This window comes from Lates calcarifer, unplaced genomic scaffold (assembly GCF_001640805.2).
Source record: "Lates calcarifer isolate ASB-BC8 unplaced genomic scaffold, TLL_Latcal_v3 scaffold_37_80, whole genome shotgun sequence".
In the NCBI taxonomy this organism is placed as follows: domain Eukaryota; kingdom Metazoa; phylum Chordata; class Actinopteri; family Centropomidae; genus Lates; species Lates calcarifer.
The window spans coordinates 37,446-64,738 of NW_026118159.1; the positions used below are offsets into that span (position 1 = coordinate 37,446).

The 27,293-nt window shown below is 45.7% G+C and overlaps 3 protein-coding genes across 5 annotated transcripts; all 3 read left to right on the forward strand.

Annotated features, from left to right (window-relative positions):
- The first annotated feature begins 62 nt into the window (after positions 1-62).
- Positions 63-11,015, forward strand: LOC108874603 (coiled-coil domain-containing protein 171). The gene is made up of 24 exons (XM_018663110.2): positions 63-687; positions 815-942; positions 1,129-1,417; positions 1,543-1,693; positions 1,785-1,954; positions 2,249-2,395; positions 2,478-2,570; positions 2,668-2,828; positions 2,905-3,043; positions 3,428-3,637; positions 3,715-3,804; positions 3,895-4,032; positions 4,157-4,324; positions 4,794-4,961; positions 5,349-5,841; positions 6,204-6,311; positions 6,381-6,526; positions 6,610-6,753; positions 6,840-7,019; positions 7,537-7,682; positions 7,768-7,822; positions 7,936-8,067; positions 8,832-8,984; positions 9,063-11,015. The coding sequence occupies exons 2-24, from the start codon at positions 842-844 to the stop codon at positions 9,252-9,254; spliced, it is 3,774 nt and encodes a 1,257-aa protein (XP_018518626.1). The 5' UTR covers positions 63-687; positions 815-841; the 3' UTR covers positions 9,255-11,015.
- Positions 11,016-17,824: 6,809 nt separating this feature from the next.
- LOC108874611 (zinc finger protein basonuclin-2-like) lies at positions 17,825-21,709 on the forward strand. Its single transcript, XM_018663123.2, has 7 exons — positions 17,825-17,845; positions 17,993-18,095; positions 18,690-18,859; positions 18,946-19,011; positions 19,088-19,501; positions 19,602-20,205; positions 20,788-21,709. Exons 1-7 carry the CDS (start codon positions 17,825-17,827, stop codon positions 21,525-21,527), a joined length of 2,118 nt encoding a protein of 705 aa, XP_018518639.2. The 3' UTR covers positions 21,528-21,709.
- A 556-nt stretch (positions 21,710-22,265) lies between these two features.
- On the forward strand, positions 22,266-26,739 carry LOC108874618 (zinc finger protein 436). 3 transcript variants are annotated; one of them, XR_001959741.2, is made up of 7 exons: positions 22,266-22,610; positions 22,934-23,042; positions 23,606-23,721; positions 23,818-24,062; positions 24,176-24,282; positions 24,387-26,281; positions 26,516-26,739. XR_001959741.2 is itself a non-coding variant. In XM_018663133.2 (6 exons), the coding sequence occupies exons 1-6, from the start codon at positions 22,418-22,420 to the stop codon at positions 25,747-25,749; spliced, it is 2,133 nt and encodes a 710-aa protein (XP_018518649.1). In that variant the 5' UTR covers positions 22,266-22,417; the 3' UTR covers positions 25,750-26,432. The 3 variants fall into 3 exon arrangements, 2 of the variants coding, with proteins under 2 accessions (XP_018518649.1, XP_018518661.1); XM_018663133.2 differs by lacking the exon at positions 26,516-26,739 and having other exon boundaries at positions 24,387-26,432; XM_018663145.2 differs by lacking the exon at positions 26,516-26,739 and having other exon boundaries at positions 24,390-26,432.
- Positions 26,740-27,293: the final 554 nt, after the last annotated feature.

Consider the following 27,293-nt stretch of genomic DNA (forward strand, 5'->3'; position numbering starts at 1 on the left):
TTGTGTTTATGTATTTGCTTGTTATTGATATTAGACACTGAGAGACAAACTGGAGTCAGACTCCGTGTATGTAGAGACACTTGGCTGATGATGGAGATAAATAATAAACTGTATAAAAACAGATAAATAATGACCATAAAACTACACTAAATAAAATTACATAACATTTGATTAAAGTAGATTTATAAGTAAATGACGTCACAGAACGGACGGTGACCATTGGCCAGTTGTCCGGGTTCATGCGGAAGTGACGCAGGGACGCTAAAGATGGCGTCAGTTTCAAACCGTCGCTGATCAAATGTTGAAGTAAGTGTTTATTAAAGTTCACTACGAGCTCATTTCTACGATGAGACGATTTGAAATATGGCGGTTGTATCGTCACGTGCTGGTTAAAGTTGGTTTCGAGCAAACAAAGATGTTAATGTTGAGTATTAACCGTGGAAAGGTGTCTCTGTGCGGGCTACCTCCCGTACAGGAACAGAATTACGTTCGCAAATGTGAAGACTTTAGCTTTGAATGTTGACTGACAGAAACCACGGCGTGTTAGAACACGAGTGACCGGACTCAGCTCATCTTTACGGCGGTGTGGTAAATTCGGCTCACACTGGATCTGCCCAACAGGTCTTCAATGTGATCAAAATCTCAGCTGGAAGTTGTTGACACCTGTTGAGTGCATCTGCTGGCAAGGTAACAGCAGCAGCCAGGCAACCGGGCGTCCTCCCCCGGTAACAACCTGCAGGGTCCTCGTTTTGATAAACTAATGAGAAAAAGACCACGTATCCGCAATAACGTGCGTTTAAAATCCGTTTTCCAGGCTTATTAAACTCTCTGAAGCGGAGCGATGCAGAGACAGCCTGGCCGGAGCCGGCGAGGGGAGGGCGGGCACAGCCAGAGGGGACCTGCGGTCACATCTGCCAGGAGCTCCGAGGAGGAGATAACAAGGTGGGGACTGAGGGTTTCCATGTTAGAGAAGCAGCTCCTCCTCTGAGCTTATAGATACTGTATATACAGCTCCACTACACTGCTGCTTCTGTGTGACGGACATGAAACAAGTGTGTTTTATTGTGTTTGTCATTCTGTGACTCTGTAGTTGTATTTCGTCCTGAAAAGATTTCTCTTTTTCTTCAGGTTGAAGGACATCATCGCCATCATGCAGCAGAAGGAGGAGCAGGCCGGAGGAGGAGGAGGAGGAGGAGGAGGAGCGGTGAAGGAAGGAGAGGTGGATGAGGAGGAAGAGGTGCGAGACAGAGGAAGAGGGAGGGACAGAGGTGGAGGAGACGGAGGGAGGAGGAGTGGGAGAGGGAGGAGGGCGGTGTCAGAGGGGCGTGACGGAGGCGAGGAGCCGGGGAGGCTGAGGTGGAGGGTCAGCCAGCTGGAGAAGGAGAAACTGGAGCTGACGTCTCGTCACAACCAGGAGGTGAGAAACACACGACCTCAGGCCTTTAAAGTCCGCTGCTTTCTCTCCAGATGATGGGGCTGTGAACACAGCGGTTAAAGTGTGTGTGTGTGTGTGTGTGTGTGTGTGTGTGTGTGTGTGTGCAGCTGTGCAGGCTGCAGGCGGAGCTGACCCGGCTCAGGTCGTCTGTGGAGCGAGGTGAAGCTCAGAGGGTGGAGCTCCAGTATCAGCTGACCGTGAGCCAGAGAGACGCCGACCGAGCGGCCGAGCTCAGCAGAGACAAACACACCCTCACAGGTACACGAATCAAACGCACCCTGCAGGAACTGCAGGGACAGAAGCAGTGGTTATTCTACTGTTTGTTTGTTTGTTTGTTTGTTTGTGTCAGAGCGAACAGCTGAGCTGCAGCAGACTGTGCAGGAGCTGCAGAAAGCTCTGGACATCACCCGGCAGGCCAGGGACCAGGACCAGCATGCTCTGCAGCAGGAGGTGGAGGAGAGAGACAAACTGATTCAGAGTTTCAGCTGCGAAAGCCAAAGACTGCACCGAGTCCTGCAGGTCACACACACACACACACACACACACACACACACACACACACACACTCACACACACACACACACACACACACACACACACACACACAGACACACACACACACACACACACACACACACACACACACACACACACACACACACACTCACACACACACACACTCACACACACACACACACACACACACACACACACACACTCACACACACACACACACACACAGGTCAAATGAGGAGTTTGTAGCAAAAAGAAAATAAAAACATTCAGTTTTCTGAGTTTGTGGTCGTCTTCCAGGATCAGGAGGAGGCTCTGGAGGAGTCAGAGAGGAGGATGGCGGAGGTGCAGAAGGAGAGGGAGAAGGAGGCGGAGGTGAACAGACGACAGGCCGACGAGCTGAAGTACCTGATGGAGAGAGAGGAGAGGAGCAGGAGGGAGAGGGAGGTGAGGAGAGAGGGAGGAGCAGGAGGGAGGAGAGAGGGAGGAGGAGCAGTGGATGAATTCTGGATCTTTCCTGCGTCTCCAGGCGTCGGATCAGAGGGTGAGGTCTCTGGAGTCGAGCATCGAGGCGGAGCGAGCCGCTCACCTGGAGTCCAAGTTCAACTCCGAGATCGTCCAGGTAACACACACACACACACACACACACACGCCTCACGATGGGAGGAGACCGCGTCTAAGACGAGTTCATTGACCTCTGTGATCACGTGGCCTGGCAGCTGCGGGTGCGGGACCTGGAGGCGGCGGTGGCGGCGGAGCGGTCCGGCCACCAGGAGGCGCAGCAGAGTCTGGAGCTGCTCAGAGCCCAGTTCAGGGAGGTGGAGAGAGCTTACAGCCTGGAGAGAGAGAGGAGCGACGGCACTGAGCGCGCTCTGCAGCGGTGAGGTCATGACATCACCAGAGTTTGTGTGTGTGTTTCAGGAGTTGTATTAATGTGTGTGTGTGTGTGTGTGCAGGCTGCAGGCGGAGTACGAGCAGTGTAAGTCTGACCTGAACGTTGCTCTGGAGACTGAGAGGAAGACGACCTCTGACCTCTGTGAGAGGCTGGAGGAAGAAAAGAAACGACACGCCGACACACACTCACAGCTGGAGCGGGTAACACACACACACACACAGATCCTTTTAGTTTAACCAGAAACATCTCTATATATCACCACCAGACTCCATTGACAAAAACAGGGATTTAACCAGGAGCTGCTGGAATACCACTGCCTCCATCTGTTAGTGTGTCTGTGTTACTGTGGGACTTTCAGTGGTGGAAGAAGTAATCAGATACTTTACTGAAGTAAAAGTACCACACAGTAACACAGACACACTAACAGATGGAGGCAGTGGTATTCCAGCAGCTCCTGGTTAAATCCATGTTTTTCTCTATGGAGGCTGGTACTGATATATAGAGCTGTTTCTGGTGGATCTGTCATTTCACCTCATGTCAGACCAGTGATTTGTGGGAAAATGTTTGTGTGTTTGTGTGTTCAGGCGGCTCAGGCTCAGTCTGATACTGAAGAAGCTCATGTGGCCTGTTTGAAAAGCATCAGAGAAACGCTCCAACACCACTCCACAAACACTGCAGGCTGTAGTCCTGCTGCAGAGCATGATGGGAAACAGAGTCCCTCAGCTGAGGTCCTGCAGCTGCTGAAGACGACGCTCAGCAGCTGCAGACACCGAGTGGAGGAGACGGAGCAGCAGGTGAACTCTCTCCCTCCGCTCACGACGTCTTTCACCGTCACTCAATCGACTAACTCCTGATTCTTTCCCTCCTGCAGATCCAGGATCTGCTTCGTGCGTCAGAGACGCTGCAGGAGGAGAACCAGACTCTCCGACAGCTGAGCTCCGATCAGAGCAGACAGATGGAGGTGAAACGTCTGATCCCAGACCAGAGTCCACTCAGAAAATGAAGGATTTAAGACGACTGTTCGGTCTCAGACTCGTCTCTTCTGCTTCAGGAGTCTCGGCAGGTGGCGGTCAGACTGGAGGAGGAGCTGAGTCGCCTTCGGCAGGAGAGCTCTGATTGGTCGACGCAGAGGAAGGAGAGGGAGGCGGAGCTTCAGAAGATAACTGACGACTTCCAGAGAGAGTCCGAGGTGATGACAGCGATTGTCTGTGTGTCGTTCACTAACGTCATTAAGATGGAACCGTTTAATCCCACTGTTTCTGCTGCGCAGTTAATCCTGTAACACGGCGTCACACTGCGTCTCTGTGTCTCAGGCTCATCTGTCCGTCCTCCACTGTCTGTACCAGCGTCTTCTGGCCGGCTGCGTCCTCCTCGCTCAGCCCCACAGCATCCTGGGTAACTTCACCCGGGAGGAGCTGTGTGATGTCATCAACGAGCAGGTCGACCAGCTGACCTCTGACCTCCAGAAGGCCAACGAGAAGGTGAACACACGGCGTACAGACTAAAAGGAAGTGTAGCGTGTTTATTCTTCGATAACTCCAGCTCTAATCAGACTGATGTGGACTGATTTGGTTACGTCCACTAGACGCCACCTCAGAGTTTTCATGTTAACGTCCCCGACAACCTCTGTAGTCTCATTTAGACACTCGTTAGCAACCGCCTTTTTTAAGACACGTAAAAGCTTCAAACATCAGGAGTGGGGGATTTACTGACCCATTTTATGTCGGAGAATAAAACCTGAAAATGTCTCAGACCTTATTTCAGACATTTAACCAGAAACACACTGACAACAGGAAGAGCTAACATGCTAACATGCTAACGTGCTAACTGACTTCCTGGTTTCAGGACTTGTTCCTGAGCATGATTCCTACGTCCACACACATGGACGAGCGTAAAAACCGTTTCCTGACACTAATGCGTCACCTGCCCCCCACCCCCCCACCCCCCCAGATCACCCACCTGCAGAGTGTGTGCGCGAAGAAGAGCGTGTGTGTGCGCGAGCTGCAGCGCAGCCAGGAGTGTGTGTTGTCTCGTCTGGAGGAGAGCGTGAGGAGGAGGGAGGAGGCCTGGAGCAGCCAACACACACACACTGTGACGCAGCTGCACAACCAGCTGCAGGTAACACACACACACACACACACTCGTCCCTCAGGTGTTTTGTGTCTCCTGGTGAACCTGATTGGCCGTCAGGCGTCTCTCCCTGCAGCGACAGAGACGCTCGGAGCTGAGTCAGCAGAACGAGCTGCAGACGTGAAGATGAAGAGGAAAGTTTTCAGTCCGTCGTCTCTTTAGTCAACTTCTCTGTGAAGTCATGTGATTACTTTACTCCCAGCGTTACTGTCGCTGAGAGGATCAGACACTTTAAGAGCCGTTAGATTAAAGTCGAGAGCTGGAATGATGATGATGTGTATTACCCATGATCCTCTCCTCCTTCTGTCTCAGACCAAACTGCTGTTTCCGTCTCCTGGACATCAGAGCTGAACTCCTCCTCTCTCTCCTCCTCAGGTGAGTCGCTCTCAGTGCGACTCTCTCCGCGATCGCGTCTCCTCCCTGGAGCTCCGCTGCTCCTCCCTGACCTCCGACCTCTCCCGGCTCCAGGGCCTCCTCTCCCGAAGCCGCAGGGAGTCGTCGTCCTCCCTGTCGGCCTGTGCGCTGCTGGCCGGGGTGCTGGACCACGCCCACCTCCGCCTGCGGACGCTGTGCGAGCAGAAAGCCCTCCTGTCCAGACGCCTGGCAGAGAGGGAGGCGCTGGAGGAGGAGGTGAGGAGGCTGGCCGACGCTCTGGGAGGGGAGGAGGAGGAGGAGGAGAGAAGGAGGAGCAGGGCGGTGAGGAGGTGGAGGAGGTGTGTGGGGGTGGTGCTGGCAGTGAGGAGGTGGCGTGCGCTGGCTAAAAACACAACCGTGTTGTTTTGGGTGGAGAGAGGAGGTGGAGGTTTGGCTGTGAGCGTCTGTGGAGAGTCGGCTACGGCAACACAGAAGGGTCAAGACTCAAGAGCAGGTAGGTGGTCAGTGGAGAAAAGAAGAGGGAAAACAAAATGGAGGAAGATCCTTTCAGTTTAACCAGAAACAGCTCTATATATCAACACCAGACTCCATAGATAAAAACAGGGATTTAACCAGGAGCTGCTGGAATACCACTGCCTCCATCTGTTAGTGTGTCTGTGTTACTGTGTGACTTTCAGTGGTGGAAGAAGTAATCAGATACTTTACTGAAGTAAAAGTACCACACAGTAACACAGACACACTAACAGATGGAGGCAGTGGTATTCCAGCAGCTCCTGGTTAAATCCCTGTTTTTCTCTATGGAGTCTGGTGACATCAGTTGCTTCCCCTCTGAGGTTTTTTGTGTCTGTGTTGTAGATGAAGACGACGGTGAAGGCGTCTGTTCTCGGTGGCTTCGCTCTAAAAGTCTCTCCTCCACCATAATGTCCTCCATGGCCGACCTGCAGGGGGCGCTAACACACACTGGTAACTGCACACACACACACTGAACAGCACAGACAGGGTCGGGGTTTGACGGTGTCTCCGTCTCTCCAGGCTCCTCCCCTTCAGACGTGAAGTCAGCAGCTCGTTCCGCTTTGTCCCGCCTCCTCGATCACCTTCTCCACCAATCAGACGCGGCGTCCCGCAGAGTGGACGAGGACTCGCTGCACAGGCCGACGCCTCCACAGCCCAACACGAAGGTCACTGAGCGACCGGTAGATTTAACGCAAAGACTCAGACGTGGGTTTGTGTCCGCCTGCTGACCTTTGACCTCTCCCGTCAGGCCCTGGTGTCCACCCTGCAGCAGCACTTCCTGCTCTTCAGCCAACGGCTGCACTCGGCCGAGGTGGAGAGGCGGAGCCTGAGGGTGGAGGTGGCCAGTCTGAGGAGAGGACTGCGACAGGAGAGGGAGGACACCTGCAGGACGGTGAGGCCACGAACACACACACCTGGACCGTCCGTCTGATGATCACACACCTGAATCTGTGTGTGTGTGTGTGTGTGTGTGTGCAGGTCCCAGTGCAGCGTTTCCACAGTGTGTGTGTGGAGCTCCGTCAGGCTCTGAACAGAGAGCAGGAGGCTCAGACGCTGATCCAGGAACAGACCGACCGGCTGCATGCACTGCAGCTGAGAGCCGACACACACACCTCCGAGCTGACCAACACGCAACACACACTGACACAGACCACACAGGTACACGTTCAAATCCACCTCCACCTGTCAGACGCCTCTGCTCCCGCTCAGATCAATCAAATCCACCTGAACAACCTTAAAATGCCCGACTGTTGACTGGAGCCTGGTTGGGTGAAGACTCACACTCCTTCTGCTGATCATAACTCAGTCACATCTGAACACACAGACAGGAAACACATATTTTCACGTTCGCTGTGACTTCCACTTCCTGACGATGCCACTGCGTCTGATGTCCGTGACAAATAAACGCTCACAGATCCACTTGGAAATAATAGAGAAAAGACGATTCAGAACTTGCCTGAGAAATATCTCGTTTTTAAGTTTTCCTCAGTATCAGAGTAATTCAGTGAAAGTTATCTGTACATTTCTGGCTACACTACAAACAGGAGCTGTTACTAGTTAATTCAGCTCATGTTAATGGGGACTAATGATCATATACAGAGCAGTGGTCTGAATATATCAGACAAACTGAGGACAGTCCCAGGTAACGTAACGGAGTCATCCTCTCTCTCCTCAGGCTCTGTCGGAGGCTCAGCAGGAGGTGGGCCGGAAGGAGCGCTCGCTGAGGATTCTGGGTAAACACCTGTCGGGCGTTCAGAGGGAGAGGAAGCAGCTGGAGGAGAGACTGCGGCGAGCGGAGGACGAGCTGAGGGACGCCGCCAGGTAACGAACACACACCTGCTGTCGCTCTGTCACCAGACGGCCTGTCAGTGTGTTGATGTTTGATTGATTGTTGTGTCTGTTGTAGACGTAAAGATCGTCTGATCAGCATCATGAAGGCTGCGGAGACGAGCTACAAGGAGGTCGACACACACACACACACACACACACACACACACACACACACACACACACACACACACACACACACACACACACGTAGACGTGTGGTGACGCAGCGTTCTCTGGTTCTCAGGTCAGGGAAAGTATCGTCCAATCACGGCGCTCGCTCTCAGATCAGCCCCGCCCCCTGCCGTTACCCAGGGAACACCTGGAGCTGAGTGGAGCAGAGAGCATCATGGGAGCTCCTGAGCTGGCAGTGTGCCAGGTAACTGTCTGTCTGTCTTCTTCTCTCGTTTCTCCTCTTTTACCTTCATCCCTTCATCTCTCTCTCTCCCTCCCTCTCCCTCCCTCTCCCTCTCTCTCTCTCTCTCTCTATCTCTCTCTCTTTCTCTCTCTCCCTCTCTCTCTCCCTCCTCTCCCTCCCTCTCCCTCTCTCCCTCCCTCTCTCTCTCCTCCTCCCTCTCTCTCTCTCCCTCCTCTCCCTCCCTCTCTCTCTCTCCCTCTCCCTCCCTCTCTCTCTCTCTCCCTCCCTCTCTCTCTCTCCTCCCTCTCTCTCTCTCTCCCTCCCTCTCTCTCTCTCTCCCTCCCTCTCTCTCTCTCCCTCCCTCTCTCTCTCTCCCTCCCTCTCCCTCCCTCTCTCTCTCTCTCCTCTCTCCCTCCTCTCTCTCTCCCTCCTCCCTCTCCTCTCTCTCCCTCTCTCTCTCCCTCCCTCTCTCTCTCCCTCTCTCTCTCCCTCTCCTCCCTCTCCCTCTCTCTCTCTCTCTCTCCCTCTCTCTCTCTCTCTCTCTCCTCCTCTCCTCTCTCTCTCTCTCTCTCTCTCTCTCTCTCTCTCTCTCCCTCTCTCTCTCTCTCTCCTCTCTCTCTCTCTCTCTCCTCTCTCCCTCCTCTCTCTCTCTCCCCTCCCTCTCTCTCTCTCTCCCTCTCTCTCTCTCTCTCTCTCTCTCTCTCTCTCTCTCTCTCCCTCCCTCTCTCTCTCTCTCTCTCTCTCTCTCTCTCTCTCCCTCCTCCTCTCTCTCTCTCTCTCTGCAGAGTCTTCTCTCCGTCGTCTCTCAGCTCTGTCACACCTGCAGCTCCAGGATCGATTGGTTGGAGCAGGAAGTCTCCGCCCACCGCAGTCATGTGACCGCCCTGCGCAGCGAGCTGCAGGACGCCTGTCTCCGTGACAACCTCGCCTTCGTCCCCGTGAGACTCGTCAGGTTTTTAAAACCAGTTTTCATCATAAACGTCACATTTCTTCGTCTCATTGTGTTTGTGTTTCAGGTGACTGAGTTTCCTGAAACGTTCCCGTCGGCTGATGTGGAAACACCTCCACCTGTTCCCGTCTCTGACCCACCTGTGTGTTTAAGCCCCGCCCCCTCCTCCCCCCTCTCTAAACCCCCCCGGGCCAAAACGAAGGAGAAGAAAACCACGAAGAAGAAGAGAGGACACGTGACGAGCGGCGGGAGGAGATAGATGCCTGTCGTTTTTACCTGTTCATTAACACTGAACTGGAATATCCTGGAATATCCTGGAATATCCTGGAATATTTTCCAGACAGTTAAAAGTCTGGAGACAAACTCTGATCAGAGAACAGTTTGAGGACAAGGAATCTCTTTGACTAATAGTTTTGGGAGGTTATGGAACAGTCCTGGGATTTTGTGTGTTTAAGGTCTTGGAATCTCATGGAAAGTCCTGGAAAGATGTGACGTTGGCCGTTGACAATCAAAACTTTATTTATATGAGTTGTCAACTGTAGAAAACAAACATGTTTTAACATGGTTGTTTTTTTTTTTAACTGTCTTTCACTGCACACAGCTGGTTGGTGACAGACGTCTGAAGGCCATATGGTGTGTGTGTGTGTGTGTGTGTGTGTGTGTGTGTGTGTGTGTGTGTGTGTGTGTGTGTGACAGATCAGCAGCTGGTTACTGTATAAGTTACCTTCAGTAAATATTTCTACTCTACTTTTACTTGAACTGAGTTTCTTTCCGAATATTTAATGTGAATGAATATTTTTACTAAGTCAGAAACCAGGTGACTCTGATGTCCCATTAGAAACCTCCTGAGGGACCACGAGGACCTTGTAAAGGACCACTAAAACCTCCAAGACTCCTTGAACCTCCTCACTGACATCCCCCTGAATCTTCTAAAGAAACCTTGTCAAACCTTCAAAACCTCCAAAAGAAATTTCTAGACCTCAGTCAGAGAGGATGTTCTGACCTCCTAAAGGACTGAGTGTGTGTTTGTGTAAAAGAACAGTCGTGAAATTGGAAGCAGTGATGAGTGGTGAACAAAAGAGAGAAGTTTTCAACCAGAGGAAGAAAAACACGACGTTTTACTGCTGCATCAGCACGACGACTGACTGACTGACTGAAGCCTCAGGCTTTGCCTCTGTGGATTTCTATTAATGTGTGAATACAAAAAAACATCCTCACGCTCACACACCCTCAGGCTCTGTGTGTGTGTGTGTGTGTGTGTTGAGACGTCTTTTACAAAGCGACTTAAGCTGCTGTCACACACCCACCGAGCTGCTGCTGATTCAGCAGAACAGGAATCTCCTTTTCCCTCTGGAGATGTTTGTTCCTTTCCTCTTATATTTCTGAGCTTCCATCCACAGAAAAAACTAGATTATTCCCAAATTTGAGAGTTTGAGGGGGGAAGGATTCAAGTGAGACACCAGTGTTGTGTTGTACTCTAAAATTAGCTCTGGTCCTTGAACGGGTTCAGTTCAGGATTCTTGAAACCTTGATGCTTCCAATGAACCAGCCTGCATTTCCACCAGTGTCCAGGCCGTTTCAGAGAGGAGGTGGGAATATTGTTTATTTAAATTCCTGATTTTCAGCTTTTCGTTTTGCAGATTAACACAAGCAGCAGATGAAACAGGATGCTGTTCGACCACACGACATGAGAAGGTGGTTTTCAGCCCGACTGCTGCTTCGTGATGTAGTAACATCGTCTTCTGCTCTGCACCATCCTCACTAACCTCTTAGCAAAGCCTCCGTTGTTTTGTCTTTGTTGTAGAGTCGACAGGAGAGAACAGGATGATGTGAGTTGAGTTCATCTATAGACATTGTGGTTTCGAGGTTCATGTCTTAGACCAGGCAGGACTCTTTTGTGGAGAGCAACGTTTTAAAAAGCACCAGTGTGGATGGAAAACTTTGTGGCCTTGTCATCTTTTCACAGCATCTTTGCAGTGACCGATGTGACTGGTGTAAGCAATTAAAACTCTTTTCTTCATCTGTTGACTCTCCTGTCACTTGCTTTGAATGGAGTGGCTAGCTTAGCTTAGCATCACAGACAGGACAGCTGACTCTGGTGTTTCCCTTTAGCCCCGTGACACACTCTCCCACATGGAGAAATGACAGGTTCATTCATCAGGAGACGTCCGGCGTTGCGGTCAGAGTTTGTCCCGCTCTCAAACGACAGATTAAGTTTAATTCCTGACGAATCAGCAGCTTCTCTTATAGAAAACCAGATTCTACATCCTGCTGTAAGTGACAAATCTGAAGCCGGCTGAGACGTGATGAATTCCCCCTGAGGATAAGACATATAATCCCTAAACAAAGAGGGAGCTCCAGCTCCCAGCGACACAACAGGATCACTGACTTCTACTGTCTCTGCCTTGAAGACTTCATGAAAGAAAAAGCAGAAATCAAAGTGACTTTCTGTGTCAGTGGACCAGGATCACATCATCTCAGCTTTTCTCTGCACCAAAACATCTGTTGTAAATGTCCATTATCTGTCATTATAAAACTGCAGGAAAAACAAGGTCATGACTTTCTATACATGTGTCAAATACATGTAGCAGACTAGCCTGAGCTCCTGTGATAGTATATAAATACTGCGTTTTACATGTCATATCTACACATTTCAAGATTTTTGCGGATCATTTAACGCTGTTTCGCTTGCGGTCAGGGGGAGGGGAAGGATTAGGGATTAGTCAGACCTTTCCTTATTTGGGGTTTTGCTGCTGGTGGGGAACGCTGTCTAAAACATCACCACAAAATTTCCCATAGGTGTTTAACCTACAGAACAAGTGCCACTATGAAAACTCTGAAGGTCTATAAGGACCCTGTAAAGGACCACTAAAACCTCCAAGACTCCTTGAACCTTCTAGAGGACCTCTACAACCTTCTCAACCTACTGCTAAGCCTTCCAAAACTAACTGTAAGATGTACTCTGTGTCCATCAGAATATACAAAAAGACCAGTAGCATCTTTTAAATCACTACTGAAAACCACCAAAACTACCTATAGAATCTCTTCAATGGCCACTAGAAACCTTTTGGACCTCTTAGAGGACCATCTAAACCTTTAAGACTCCTTGGACCTTTAAAATATCCTGTCTAACCTTCTCACTGACTTGTAAAACATACAAAACTACATGTACAGCCTTCTCACCATTAGAACCTCCAAAAACCCTTAGAACCTCCTCACTGACCACTACAGCATCTAAAGGATCATAGAAAAGACCCTCAGTGACCACCAGAATCTCCTAAAGGCCCACTCAGAACCTTATGAAGAACTTCTGGGACCTCTTAGAACTTCCTGAATGGTCACCACAACCTACTAACATCCCTCTGAATCTTCTAAAGCAACTCTAGATGTGTTCTGACATCTTGTCTTGTAAACGCAATGATAGTTGAGAAGAAGTGAGAAGAAGAAATTGAAGCAAAACAAAATTGTTATTGCTTTCCACCGATGGAGACAGCTCTTGGTGAGTCACGAAATGAAGTTTGATGCTGAACCTTGCAATGTTTCTTGTAGACCGGTAAGTAAACAGCTGAGTTTGTTTCATTAAAACCTGCAAGGTCAAGAATGATCGTTGAATTAAGTTAGCATATAACAAGCTTAATACACCAGGCATGAAGGAATAATGTTAGAAAAACTTGTTTTCTGAAGTGAAGCCTTCTCTTCATTAGGAAAAGATTATAAATAAAAGCTGGAAAGTCAAAAGAAAACAAAACACAAGTACAAAAAGAATGAATTAAAAAGTGTCAGCGTCCTGTTTTTGTTCTGGATCTCCCTTATGAATATTCACCGCCGTTTTATTTCAAAAACTTCATGTTTCATCTCACCGAGTCCTTGTTCCTCCCTGCCTGCTGTCCTAGTTGTACCTGCGACAACACACACATTTAAACACGCACTTAAAACACACACTTCTCCCAACAGCGACTGCATCTGTGCCAAGTTGGCCTCGCTACAAAGAGAAACCCTCGACACACTCGGTCGGCGTAATGACACAGATATAAAGGGGGGAGGGATCTCACACAGGCACTCAGAGGGGTGGGATAAGGGACTGGAAAGAAGGGGGGAGGGGAGGATGGGAAGAGTTGGGGGGAGTAGAAAGGGAGAGGACACACACTCAGAAAGTCAAACCATATGTGAGGCTTTAAAATGTCCTGTTAAATACATAATATTCACCACACACACTGAGGCTTTAGTGTCATGTAAAATTCACCTCCAGATCCTCTGATGCTGACGTTTGTGGTGACAAATGACAGAAAAGTGACGGGGGGGGGGGGGGGGCAACAGCTGAACGGGATGGGAAAGCTTGTTTTTAAAGTTAGTCATGTTTAAGTCCATTAAAGAAATAAATACCTGACAAACCCAGAAGAGCTCAACGTGTAGAGAAGGTTGAATTGTTCTAGAAGAAGTCGTACGAAATCTTGCCCGACTCATGACCTTAGAGTTTGGAAGTTCTACCAAAAGAAAAAAGTGAGTTATTGACATTAAACTTTTCTTTGTTATTAAAATGTTTTTTAGGTTTCCATCAAGTTGGCTTCAGAAAGTATTCAGAATCCTTCTTGACGCCTTGACCGGCCTCCCTGGCATCCCAATCTGATCCAGCATTGGTGGGATGATCCAGAACAAGCCAGATCTATGGCAGCCCCACCTTCAACCAACAGGACCCAAAGGAACTGCCAATGTCCCAGTGCCAGACTCCACAGGACACCCCCAGAGGTCCTGTGGATTCCCAACGAGTCAGAGATGTTTTGGCGGCATGAGGTGGACCTACACAACATCGGGCAGGTGGTTTTAATGTTGTGGCTCATTGGTTTACGTGGAGAAACCTGAGGTTGGCTGTTCATCAAGTTTTAGAGGATCTGCCAGGAAGAATGGGATAAACTGCCCAAATCCAGGTCCAGTAAGACTCAAAGCTTCTACAAAGTTCTGAATTAAGGGTCTGAATACTTTTGGAAATGAGAGATTCTGCAGTTCTGAGAGTTGGTTGATGAAAAAAAATGTAAATTTAAATCTACGACAATAAAGTGTAGATGTCTTAAACCTTTCTGGAAATATTATTGGCTATAGAAAAAAAAGGATCCTGTCAGTATAAAAGAGATGTGAATCTGGAAGAAACGACTTCACAGTTTTTCCTCCCCGGAGCTAAAATGACCTGAAAAGTTTCTTATATTGTTGATTGAGGTGTAGAAACACACACACATGCACACAGAGTGAAGGTAGGGCTGTTGGACAGACTGTGTGTCTGCTGGGAGCTGGTGGACCTCTTTCCTGTTTTGATGTCGTACTAATTAGAATATCAGACGATAACTCTCAGTGTGTGTGTGATCACCGCCGTTCGCTGACACACTTATTTAGCAGAACCTCTCAGAGGGGTCGTATTTGAAACGCAGCTTCGGTACCACCTCCTCGCTGTCCTCAGTATGTGTGTGTTTGTGTGTGTGTCCTGGTCCTGTATTCTTGGCTTGGTCTTCTCTAAACTCACTGAACCAGGTCGCACAGTTTGTTCAACACCAAAAAAACCCCCAACAAAGTCAAACAGCAGCAGGAGGAAACTCTGCTCTCACAGTATCTCACAGTAACTTTAAACTCTGTAGAAAATATAAAATCACCATGTTGGAGAGTTAAATGCATCCAAAGCTTATGACAGGATCACACCAAAACACCCAGATAGTTTTCCAATAGTTATTCATAGTAGATGTGTTGAAATCATCCAGACTTTCTGTAAAAATCCTTTTATTTAATGACAGATTGAGATTTAGTAGAAAACAGCAGCGTCTGCAACTTTCAGGTTTACATCAGAGAATACTGACAATATTTTCTTCCTCTTTTAATTAAAGTATTTTAACTTTTTCATGTATTTTCTTGTTTACTTAAAGCTGCAGTGTGGACCGTTTGTCTCCCCCTTCAGGAATTGAGAGCAACTACAATCTGTGTTCAATATCTGTTGAATGTAAGACGTTAATTTATGCATAAAAGTCCTGAACTCCAGCTTTAAACAAATCTAATATTTGTGTTTTTAGATTATTCAGATGTGCAAATGTGTACTTTCTGTTTGCCACTTGCTTGCCTCAAATTACCCCTGGAGTGACATATAAAGTATTTTGAATTGAAGTGAATGTGAAGGAATGAATTTGTGGTTTTGCTGGATGGTTTTATTTTACATATATTTACAAATAATTCATTTATTTCCAATATTTCTGCAGGAACTGGAAGAGAAACAACATGTTTTATGTGTGCACAGGTCCTTTTTTACTTTCTTGCATTTGTTCATCACAAAACTCACTTATCGCAGTATGTTTAGTTTATATTCACATGGACAACTGATCTGCATCAGTTAAAACTTGTTCTATGACATGAAAACTTGATGAATGCACAAAGACATTTTGGACAGCATAATTAATTTAACCTTGTGTTTTTGTGTTTGTGGCATCAGGCCAGCTGCCCTACTGTCACCCTGATTCAATCTGACCCTCGGGGGGGAACCTTCCTCCCAGGGGGAAGCTGTTTCTCAGGGGACACAGAGGCTGATGGACACACCAAGGACAGGTATCTTATTTATTTATTTTTTTAAGACTTGTGTTCAGCTGAAATAGCATCAACAAAAACAGATGAAATACAGCACATTTTTAACGATGAAACTAAAATGACATTTCCCCTTTAAACTCCTTAACAGCTTCATGCAGTCGACTCTTTTTAGGCCCAAAGACATGAAACTCTCCAACATTAAACAAAAAAAGAAAACTTTTGCATAACTTTATTTGCTCTTCTTCTGTCTAACATTAGTCATCTGATGAGACTGTTCTACTACACAGAATAAACACATGTCATTTGTGCAGCAGGTTATTACGACCCACAGTTACGTCTTTTTGTTACATGACATCTAGTGGCCGTAGAAATTATGACATCTATTAAGTACATGCAGTATAAAGAGTAAAACGGTCTGTACTTGGAGGAGGTTAGGGTGGATGAATGGGTCAATCAAACACTGGACTCTTCCCATTGTACTGATATTTATTGTTGATTTTGGCCAAAACCACCACTAACTGAACAGAGACAGTTCTATAATGTTATCTGCGTGTTTTCTATTGTTACCATGACGATTAAACTCCCGCACAAGACTGTATGTATATATTTACTGTATGTATATATTTACAGATGGATATTCACCAAATGACATGTAAAAAGCTTAAATGCTTTTATCATACAGCTTAGATGCATTTGCTGTAAAATGCCAACTTTGAGGGAAAAATCTATTTTATTGGACCAAGAATAAATTTTAGGGTCCAATATTTATGCAGGAACTGGAAGAGGAACATGATTTAATGTGTACACAGGTGCTTTTTTAAGTTTGGCAACATGAATAACACAACAACCGCTCATTAACCCCCTAAGAGTAACCCTAACAGTGTAAAATGTACAAAATGTTCTAAGCTTATGTTGCTGTTCACACCATCATCATCATCACCTTCTGTCAGGTTGGAGACAAAAGACAGAAAGAAGAAGAAGGAGGGAACAAACTGAACATACTTCCACTCCGTCCCTGTCCAATCACATTAATCCAGTGAGAGGGAGGAGTCGAAGGACGGAGGAAAAAACATCACTGTATATAAACAGTATAACTGTGGCAGAGAGACAGAGAGAAAAGTAGTTTAATGGAAGGAAACGTGGTTTTCTGAAGAAACGACAGATGAACAGAGGAAAGGCTGAAAGATGTGAAGAAATCAAGTCAAGAAAATATTTTTAAATAGAGAAACACAGAACGGAGAATTAACTGAGAGGAAGAAGAGAGGAAAATTGTTTTCATCAGTGGTGAATTAACAGACAGACAGGTGAGTTTATTTTTGATTATTAATCATATAAATATAAATATGTTAATGACTGAAAAGTTCATGAAGCTCTGCTCAGTTAGGAGTTATCAATATGAACAATTCATATAAAAACACAACATTGTTGCTTCAGTTTAATGTAAATTTATTATTTCAAATTAAATATTTTTATTTCACTCATTCTTCACATGAAAAAATAGAAATAATCACCATTTTATCTGTGGATGATATTTATTATTGCACTGGCTGAACGTCTGCAACAGCCACAAAAATAAAACCTGATTTATCTTAGAAAATGGATTTAATACGACAGTCAGTCTGAAAATCAATTTCAAAACTACTCAGTTAAACCAATTTTTAAATCTGTAGAGTTGTTCTTTTACTATAATGATATGTATATAAATAATATGTATGTAGAATAATAAAATGAATAATCAAAAATTACTTAATGATTAAATTATTAAATGAGTAAGTAATAACAAACCTGAAACATTTGTAGAGTTGTTCTATTAATATATATTCATTTAAATGAAATAAGACAATAAAATGTTTCATATATAGTATGAAATATAGCATTTATGAATATACACATAGATAATAATATTCATATATTAATAGAAAATATAATGAATAAAAATAAGTGTATTAAAATGTACTAGTAAAAATATTAGTATAGACTATAAGAATATGAAATCTTCTAAATGACAACAACACCAGCAATAATAATAATAATTATGCTTTTTGTTAAAATATTTCAACAAATAAATGTATTATTATTATTATTATTGTTAATAATAATAATAATAATAAATAAGAATAATAGTAATAATTGAATAAAATCTCAGATCATTAAGTTTTATATAATTTGAACGTAATTTAACTGAACTGTCCAATCAGAGGGAGGTTCGGTTTTCTTTGACCAATCAGGAGGCTGATCTGTTTTCTGTTGTGACTGCAGGACTGAGACATGAGGATGACTCCAGACATCGACGAGGTACACACTTTAAATATGTGTGTGTTTTATATGTGACGCAAAACTCAAAAATACAACACGCTCATGTTGTGTATGTATGTGTGGAGATGACCTCTAATATGAAGTCAAAGTTTGTGAAGAATATTACTGTGCTGTTGTGTTCACCAGTCTGTCAGGTGTACAGTGTCCGGCTGCAGCTGTGTGTGTTTCAAACCTGGAGGTACCAAACTCAGGTCATGTGATCGCTGTGGACATGGCTGGGTGGCACATGGTAAGACACACACACACACACACACACACACACAAGCCCTGAATAAACTGTAATAAATAAATAAAAAACACTCCTGTTGTTGTAAAGAAACTGTTGACGATGACACAATGTTGGACGGACACAAACACACTGCAGATGTGTGCAGTCGCCACGGTGACGTGAAGTCAGGTGTCCCTGTCATCACATCACTGAGAGCATCTGGAGAGAACATCTGCACACACACACACACACACTAATACACACACACACACACATACCTGTCGAGTTAGGTGGCGTTTTTCAAAGGCGGTAAACAAACATCTGTTGCTCTGACAAACAGGTGAGTCAAAACTTTCTCAGCCTTTCACATCGTGAGATGACCTGGGCCATCACCACTGTATCAGTGAACCTTCATGTTGCAGTGTAAATAAACATCATGTCATTTTTAGGAAATGTTGAGAAAAGTTCTCTGGAATAATCTATGCACCCAAGTGTTACTGAAAACAAAAATAAAACCACAACTTTTCAAACTGTTCTCCATGTTTCTCATTTTCCGCTTGAAGTATCCATGTCATTTTTAAAAGTGTCTAATTTGCGAACTTTGTCGTCGTTCAGCCTTGGAGAAGCTCCAGGCCCAGCCTTCTTCCAGCTGTGGCCCAGTGGAGGTGGCCCTTCCCGGGCTGGTGTTCGACCTGAGCTCCCTGGTTCTGTACGGAGCCCAGGCCATTCCTGTTCGGCTGAAGATACTGTTGGACCGTCTCTACAGCATCCTGACCCCAGAGCAGGTACACCCAGTCATCTGGTAGGAATGTAGTGGAGTAATTCATTACATTTAACTTGTAACAGATTACTTTTTGATTGAATTTTGCAGGTCAGCCACATACTGCACACGCTGGGCTGGAATTTGGGAGATTATGTTCGAGGGTACATGCTGCAGGTAATATATGTCTGATGTTATAGATGATAAGGGACAGAACAGAGCATGACACAGATGTGTTGTTCCCTCTCTCCAGTCTCCCAGTGGGAAGGTGTTGGATCGCTGGATGATGGTGACTCCTGAAGAAGAGCTGCTCATCCTCAAACAGTTCCTTCGTTTTGGCGAGACCCGCCCCATCGTTGAGTTGATGACACTTCAGTGCCTTGCAGCTGTCAATCACCTCTCTGATCCAGAACTAAAGCCCGCCCTGAAGAGCCGCCACTCAAACATCAGCACATTCTTCGAGCATAACAGAGGAACACTGGGGACGTTCAGGAAGTCGAGAGGAGATTCACGCTTGGTGGCCGGCGTCTGTCGTTTTGAGAAAAGCAGTCTGTCTAACCACGACGACGCTGTACACCCTTTTGAAAACTTTCCGGGTGGACTGTCTTTACTTCTGCCTTTCCATTTTCCAAGCTCCACCTTCCAGTGTTTGGTTCCCCCCACCAAGGTAATTAAATTAAATGACACTTTTTTTCCAAGCAGTCCAACTGCACCGCTGGTTTTCAGCAGAAGGTAGGTTTACATCCCTTTTGTTTCTCTTTCATCAGGATCTTGTTCCTCCCACAAAGTTAACACAATGCCTACAGAAACCCAGTGGGACCAAACTGGCTGAGAGATACAGGCAGGATGGAGGAAGAGGTGCGCAAGAGAACGATCCAGTTTTGCAGCAATCCAAAGGAGAACTGGCTTTAAAAATCAAAACGGACCCAGACAAGCCAAACCCACGCCGGTCGCTATGGCATCCGAACCCTTGCGTCCACAGCAGTCAAGGGTTTGATCTCCACAGGGTCCTGGCCAAACAGGAGAACACCACCTCAGTCTCTCCCCCTTTGAACAACTCATTTATCCCCACGTCTTCCTCACCCCATCCATCTATTTCCTCCACTTCCTCCGCCTCTCCTCCAAAGATTTACCAGAAGTTGCAAGTCTCATCTCCCACCTCTTTTCATCCTCTACCATCCTTCTCATCCTCCTTCCTCTGTCCTCTTCCTACCTCCTCCTTTTCATCCACTCTCCATGGTCTTCCACCCTCGGCCTCCTCCCTTCATCCTCTCCCGTCTTCCTCTTGCTCCCTCCCTTCTACTTCAACTGCTGGAGGTCGGAAGGGGAGGGTCTGCTGTGGCGTTTGTGGGAAAAGCTTCTATGACAAAGGTAGGAACATGATAGCTTCAATTAGAGAACGTCTACTGATCTTTTGTCTTTGGGTCCCACAGGGTTTAAATCAAAGTACTCTACTTGTCTTATGTCTTCAGGTTCTATAAAGTTCAATAAGAGATCCTCTACTGATCTTCTGTCTTGAAATTCTTCAAGGTTCCTACAAGGTTAAGTTTGAAGTTCTGTGCTGGTCTAGTTGTCTTAGGGTGTCTCGTAATTCCATGGGAATCAATTTGAGATGCCCTAGTTTATCCTGACTTAACTACTCATGTTTTTAGATACACCTGGACAGTCTGATTCCTCTAAATAATGGTCTTTAAGGTCCTGTAATTTTTCAACATATCTAGTACATATATACATGTCTTGGAGTTCCTCAAGGTTCAGTTTGAGATCCTCCTTTGATGATGTATCCTGGGGCTCCACAGGGGAGACTTCAAGATCCCCTTCTTTTTTGTATAAACTTTCTTTGTCACATCATCCACTGACACAGATTTGAAGTTTCCAGAAATAGCTGCTGTGCGATGTTGGGTCAGTCGGCACCAACGTAACAAGAACACTGTTTTCTTTCTGTTTGCGCAGGAACACTGAAGATCCACTACAACGCTGTCCACTTGAAGATCAAACATCGCTGCACGGTGGCAGGCTGCACCATGGTCTTCAGCTCGCTGCGAAGCCGAAACCGTCACAGCGCCAACCCAAACCCACGGCTACACACCGGCGCCAGCAGAGACGCACATACCCACAGAAACACACACTCTGAGCCGCGTACAAAAGAAAAAGAGATCAGCAACACACTTTGGAAACGGGATGATGATGCAAACACACTGGTCTTTAGAAATGGGTTGAACGGTCATGCAACTCCCCAACATGGCAGCCAGCACAACACACCCCCTCAAGCTGACTCCCCTCCTCCTTCTCCTCACCCTCTACCCCCAGACACCAACCAGAACTCCCAGGTGCTGCCTCCTCCTCCTCCTCCTCCTCCCCTCCTCCCAGCTCACAGTGCTTCCTCAGTGGGCTCACCTCCCTCCCTCGTACCCCTGGTCCTTCCTGTAGTGGAGAAAACCGTACGTTGTCGACACCTAAACACTAACCACGCTGCACCTACTTCGCTCCCTGACCACAACTCAGTCGCCATAGCAAGGAGCGACAGTCAATATGGCTGCATCGAGGGAAAACGAGGAGAGCCGACCAATCAGCAGCGGCAGTGGGAGTCAGGTGACCCCATACCAAAGAAGAAGCCCAGAAAGTCTAGCATGCCAGTGAAAATAGAAAGAGAAAAGCTGGAGGGCAGGAGAAACAAGGAAGAGGAGTGTTGAACGTCTGAAGTTGTTTCAAGTTGTTAAAGCTTCAGAATAAAACTCATCACTGGGAACTTGTTGGGAACTTCTGGGCAGCAAATAAACCATCAAACTGTAGAGTCAGAGGACGTAAAGAGTCAGAGGACGTAAGATGGCAGCTCGACAAGCTTTGGCCTAAAATGGCCACTGTTCTGTACAGCAAAAAATGTGATTGTATACTCTCTGTCGTCTCTACTAACCATACCTTTTACTCAGCCAGCATGATGCTCTGTGCAGGGGCTCCCCCCTGTGTTTGTTCCCTGTTACTGCAATAATGACTGATAAAACAAACAAACAACAAACTGCTGCTCAGCTGATAATAGTGCTGTACTTTCACTTATACAGGATTTTAAATGTAGGACTGTATTGTGTTTTTACAACAAGCAACACTGATACTTGTGATATATCAGTACCATATATAGTTTCTGTGATTTTAGGGGCTTTAATGATCCGAGAAGAACTTTTTCAACAATTACTCTAATTGCTGATTTCTGACATATTTATAGAGTGGATTTTCTTTTATTTTATTTGGAAATCTTAAAATGTTAAAATTTTTCAGTTTAGCTTCCATTAACTTTTCCTTTTTTGAGGAGAAATGTAGCATCAGGAAAATTAACATTCAATTATTACTTTTCTTTTTTTAATACCTATTATTTACGTATATATTTATTAATTTAAAATGATGAAAGAAAGAGGAAAAGGAACGCTCGGTGCAAGTCGCGATTTCTACCCGGACGATATTCATGCACGTACCCAAACCGGAAAAGTGTCAAGCTGGTAAACAATGCAAGGAGTGATTAACATTTTCCACAATATCTTTAGACTGTGGTCCCTGTGGTGAGGAGGAAACAGCCGAGAGTCTGCGTAAAATGTCTAAAGCTGAGATCCTCAGAGGTTTTGTTACTGAGAGACTCGCCGCCGCTTCCCAGGAGATCTTAGCGGTCGTGGACAGAATCGTAGCCGGGTACGAGGAGGAGGCTTCGGGCTTCAGGCAGGAGATCGACCGGCAGAAGAGACAGCTGGAGGTTCTCCTGCAGCCGCGGGTCAAACTGGACAAAGCCGGTTGGTTTTTCACGTTTTGGCACGAAAATTTAAATCCTGGAGCCCCGGAGTCCCATGAACTAGAGACAGGGGCTTGTCGAACTCCATTAAAATATCTTGTAATTTTACATTTATTTGGATATCATACATCAAATTACAAAACCAAAGAAGGCTTCTTAATCAAGACGACTTACCCTTTAATTCGGCCATATTATAACCGACCAACAATTTTATAATTTACATTCATTCTTCTCGCCAAGCATTTAAATAAAATGAAACCCCGGGAGTTGCACAAATTTTCAACAGTGTGATCAGGAAATAACCGTTTTCTGTCTTTGGTTCAGGTGTGAAGCGCAGCAGGAGCTTCGGCCATGCTGAGGAAGAGGAGGGTGAAGCTGAGGGCGACCAGTCCCCTGAGAACCAGGAAGATCTGAATAATCCAGTTCCACCAAGGTTCTTACATAAACAACTTTTGTTATTGTTATTATTTTGTTTATGTGAGTGTGAGACAGGATGTGTCAATGAAAAATAAAGTTTATTTGTCTCCTTTATTTTACTCGTTTAAAACTGGATTATTTCAGGTACCAAATATTTGATATATGACATGTTTATTGAATGAAGGTGACTAACTTAAAACCATAAAGATTTACATCTGTACAGTCACATTTGGTTCATTAAGTCGACATTACAGCTGCTAATATTAAACCACAAATCTAAGTTTCCTGATTTATGACAAAATAAAAATGAGAAGTTAAAATTGTCATATTTAAAAATGTTCAGTCCAGTTTAACTTTTCATGTTGTAAATAAAAAGCTAATTTCATATTCTGTTTCATTTCACTGTCTCTTTAATTTTTGATAGAAACTGCTCATTTTCAAATATGAAAACCAGACGTCCACACTTATTTTAATTCTTTAACACACCATGTGGAAAATACAACCTCAGTTTATTTGAAAAACATTTATAATGTTGGCAGCTGTGAACTTCTGTAATTAACCTGCTGCTATTTCTTCCAGAGGTCAGTTTGAGAAGAGGAGGCCCAGCAGACCTCAGATCAATGAATCTCAGAACCACATGGACCTCAGGATCCGCATCCTGGAGGACCCACGAACAGAAGTCCTCTCAAAAAACGGTGATTTTAAAATAAATTGACTGAGAACTGAAGAAAGGGATTGAACGATTAATCAGTGACAGTAAAAACTAATCGTTGTGCTCGTCTCTTTGTCAGTTCTGAAGAAATGTCCGATGCTGAGGCTGAAATGTCCTCAAGGTCTACAGGAGGCAGAGTTCTTGGACCTGCTGAGGTCCACGTTCCCTCAGCTGGCTGGAGACAACAAACCTTTCGACATCTTAACGTCCAACAAGAGACGGAGGTTACAGCGTCTGAAACTGAAGACGGTGACGGCGGAGGAGATCCACAGAAACCTCAGCTGTGCAGGATGGGGAACCTCAACTGTCTTCATCCGACTGAAGGTAGTTTGTTTTATTCTGTAGTTATTTTGGACACAAGGTTTTAAGATCATTGGATATGTTTGTTTTTTCAAGTTATAGATGCAAAGTGGAATCAGAACTGTTTATTTTTCCAGGCACAGAAAGAAGCTCAGGCCAGAGAGGAAGAGATTCTTCCTCTGCAGACAAAAGACGACTCTTCATCCACTGCTGCCATGTTGACGCCTGATGAAACTCAAACGAGGTAACTGAACATTGAGTTGGTATTTAATAAGGCAACATAATGTCAGACAGACTTTAATCACGTCACTTGTGAACCCCATTAATTCTTTCTGTGGTTTCCCTCAGCAGCTGTGTTCAGGAGGTCGAAGGTCGCAGAGTGGACGCTCTGTCCAGCGGCTTGACATCACTACGAGACATGGCAGCAGAGGAGGCTGATGATGAAGGTTGTCGGATAACACAGCCGAGCGAGGACTCTGTGGTCGGCTCTGCACCTGAGAGAAAAGGTGACGTTAGTGGTGATGACGACGATGATGAAAAAGAACGGGCGAATGCCAGCGATGCGGATTGGAAACCAGTGAAACGCGATGAGCAGGTGAGGGAAAGTGACTCTGAAATAAAGTCAAAGACGACAAAGAAACAAAAAAACAGACGTTCTGACGTCACTGAGACAAAAACTGAAAACAGCGAAGCTGCGCTCTTTTGCAAAGTCTGCAGAGCTCTGCACAAATCTGACGCCACGTTTGTGAAACATGCCTGGAGTCACGTCGATGATCCAGAAAGTCTTTGTGGAGTGTGTGGCGAGCGTCTGGAGTCTGTGGAGGCGTTGAAGGATCATCTTCAAACTGACCACAAAACTGATGACTGTCACATTTGTGGAGAGTCTTTCCTCAGTATGCTCAGCCTCAATGAGCATGTAGCTGCTCACTCAGGGGAGAGACCATACAAATGCAATGTTTGCACAACTGCATTTGCACTAAAGGTGTCCCTGGAGAATCATCAGAAACTCCATGAGGGGGCGAAGCTCCACAAATGCTACACTTGCCACAAAGTGTTTGAACTGAAGGAGCAGCTGAAAGCTCACCGCAGGACTCACACCAACAAGAAGACGCACCTCTGTGGCGTGTGCGGTAAATCCCTCAGTGACTACAGATCTTTATCCCGCCACAAGATGACGCACTCTGGAGAGAGACCTCACAGCTGTCAGGTTTGCGGGAGGAGTTTTAAACTTCCCGGGACGCTGAGACAACACGAGAAGATTCACACGGACAGAGAGAGATCGTACCTCTGCGACGTGTGCTGCAAAATGTTTCTGACGAGCAAACAGCTGCAGATTCACATGAGAACGCACACCAACGAGAAGCCGTACCACTGTGGTGAATGCGGCAAGGGATTCACCACCAAGGGACCTTTGACCATTCACATGCGGGTCCACACCGGAGAGACACCGTACCGCTGCCCCGACTGCGGCTGGTCCTTCAAACGCAAAATCAATCTGGACAACCATGTGACGGTGCATTCAGGCGCCAAACCATTTGTGTGCGGGATTTGTGGGAAAGCGTGCGCTCGCAAAACGTACTTGACTGTTCACATGAGGACCCACAATGGGGAGAGACCGTACAAATGTACGTTCTGTGACAAAGCGTTTACTCAGAGCCACTGTCTGAAAACACACATGAAAAGCCACCTGGTGGGAGAAGCTGCAACGTAGCAAGGACACCCGACTATATTCATATATTTAACTAGGGCTGTACCCGATTCCGAACATTTGCGAATTTGAATCTTTGGTTGGTACGGCGACTCGACGATTCAACTTTGTCCCGGTAGAGAATATCAATACTAAATAAAAGTCTAACTTAATGTTAGCTGGTTCCTTTCTCTCGCTTATCTTTCCTTTTCTCTTCTTTCTCTCTTCCACTTTCCTCAACCAGGTGTTACCACTGTCTGCACTTCCTGTATCTGTTGTTTCAAATTAAGAGCCCTCTGCTGAGTTGTGTAATTGCGACTTCATGACAGTTGAAATCCTTCTGTGGAGTGTCTCTCCTGCCGGGCTGCTGACGGTATTGTCAGCTGGTTTTAACATTGACTGTTGCCCTTTATTTATTTACTTCTTCAGAGCTGTGAGAGTTTGAGTTTTAGTGTTTATCTCAGTTTAAAGTTAAGTTTGACTCTTAAAGTTACATAAAGACGCCAATGCAATGAAAACAACTGATGGTTCAAATAAGATCTTTAACACAGTCTTGGTCAGACTATGCACAGATTTTGATGCAGTCGAATGTGATCTCATTGATAATGTAATCAACTTGTTGCTTGATAGTGTGTGGGGATGTGGGGGACACTGATAACACAAAGCTAACAGCATTAGCAGCTACTGTTGGATCTCTTTGTCTTAGATGGAAACATGGTTGGTGTTCTTTGACGGTAACCTGAGGTCCTTGAGAGTCTTTTGATGTAACTTGACTACAACAGCAGAGTAGGAAACCTTTTAACTTGTTGCATTTCAAAAAGTTGTGTCCAGACATTATTCACTCTGAGATTAGATCTCAGCAGCCCCATCACATTTGATTGCAGTGTGTTCTGTGTGCATTTGAGTAAAGGTGTACAGATCATATGCAAGATGTAAAGCAGTCCCTGTGTAAATGTGAGGATTTGAATGTATGCTGCTATCTGTAATCATTAGAACCAGAGTGTCTTTGCTGGTCTTTGTCTTTGTTTCTTTGGGACCACATCACCTTTAATGAGCTGCAGTCAACCAAACATAGAATACATCAGAGAACCACACACTTGCATTTGACACACAGTAAATCTGCCTTTATTTTGGACAATAGCTCCCATATGTGACCTGAGTGCTTTGGAAACCCAACATTAAGTTGGTTTTGCATTCATCTTTGCTGTTCCTGGTCATAGACAAGAAACTGCATCTGGAGATTTATGACTATCCTACACATACGCTCAAGTCTATACATATTGTCTATTAGATGCTTCTATTGACTCACTGAATTTACTACAGTCACAGCAGTCTGGTTTTTATGAGTCACAATACAATAACACACAATAACAGCCACAGTTTAAGTAATCAGCTAACTAATTAACTAGCTAATCAGTTAACGCTGTGTTCAGTCTGGGTTCCAAAAGGTTTTTGTTTCACTCACTTTAATCAAGCACTTGTAAGAAGCATTTGATATCACTGAAAGATCAAATTCTTTAGGTCTAAATGGAGCCTCTGGACTGACTCTTGTGGCTTCTTTGACATTT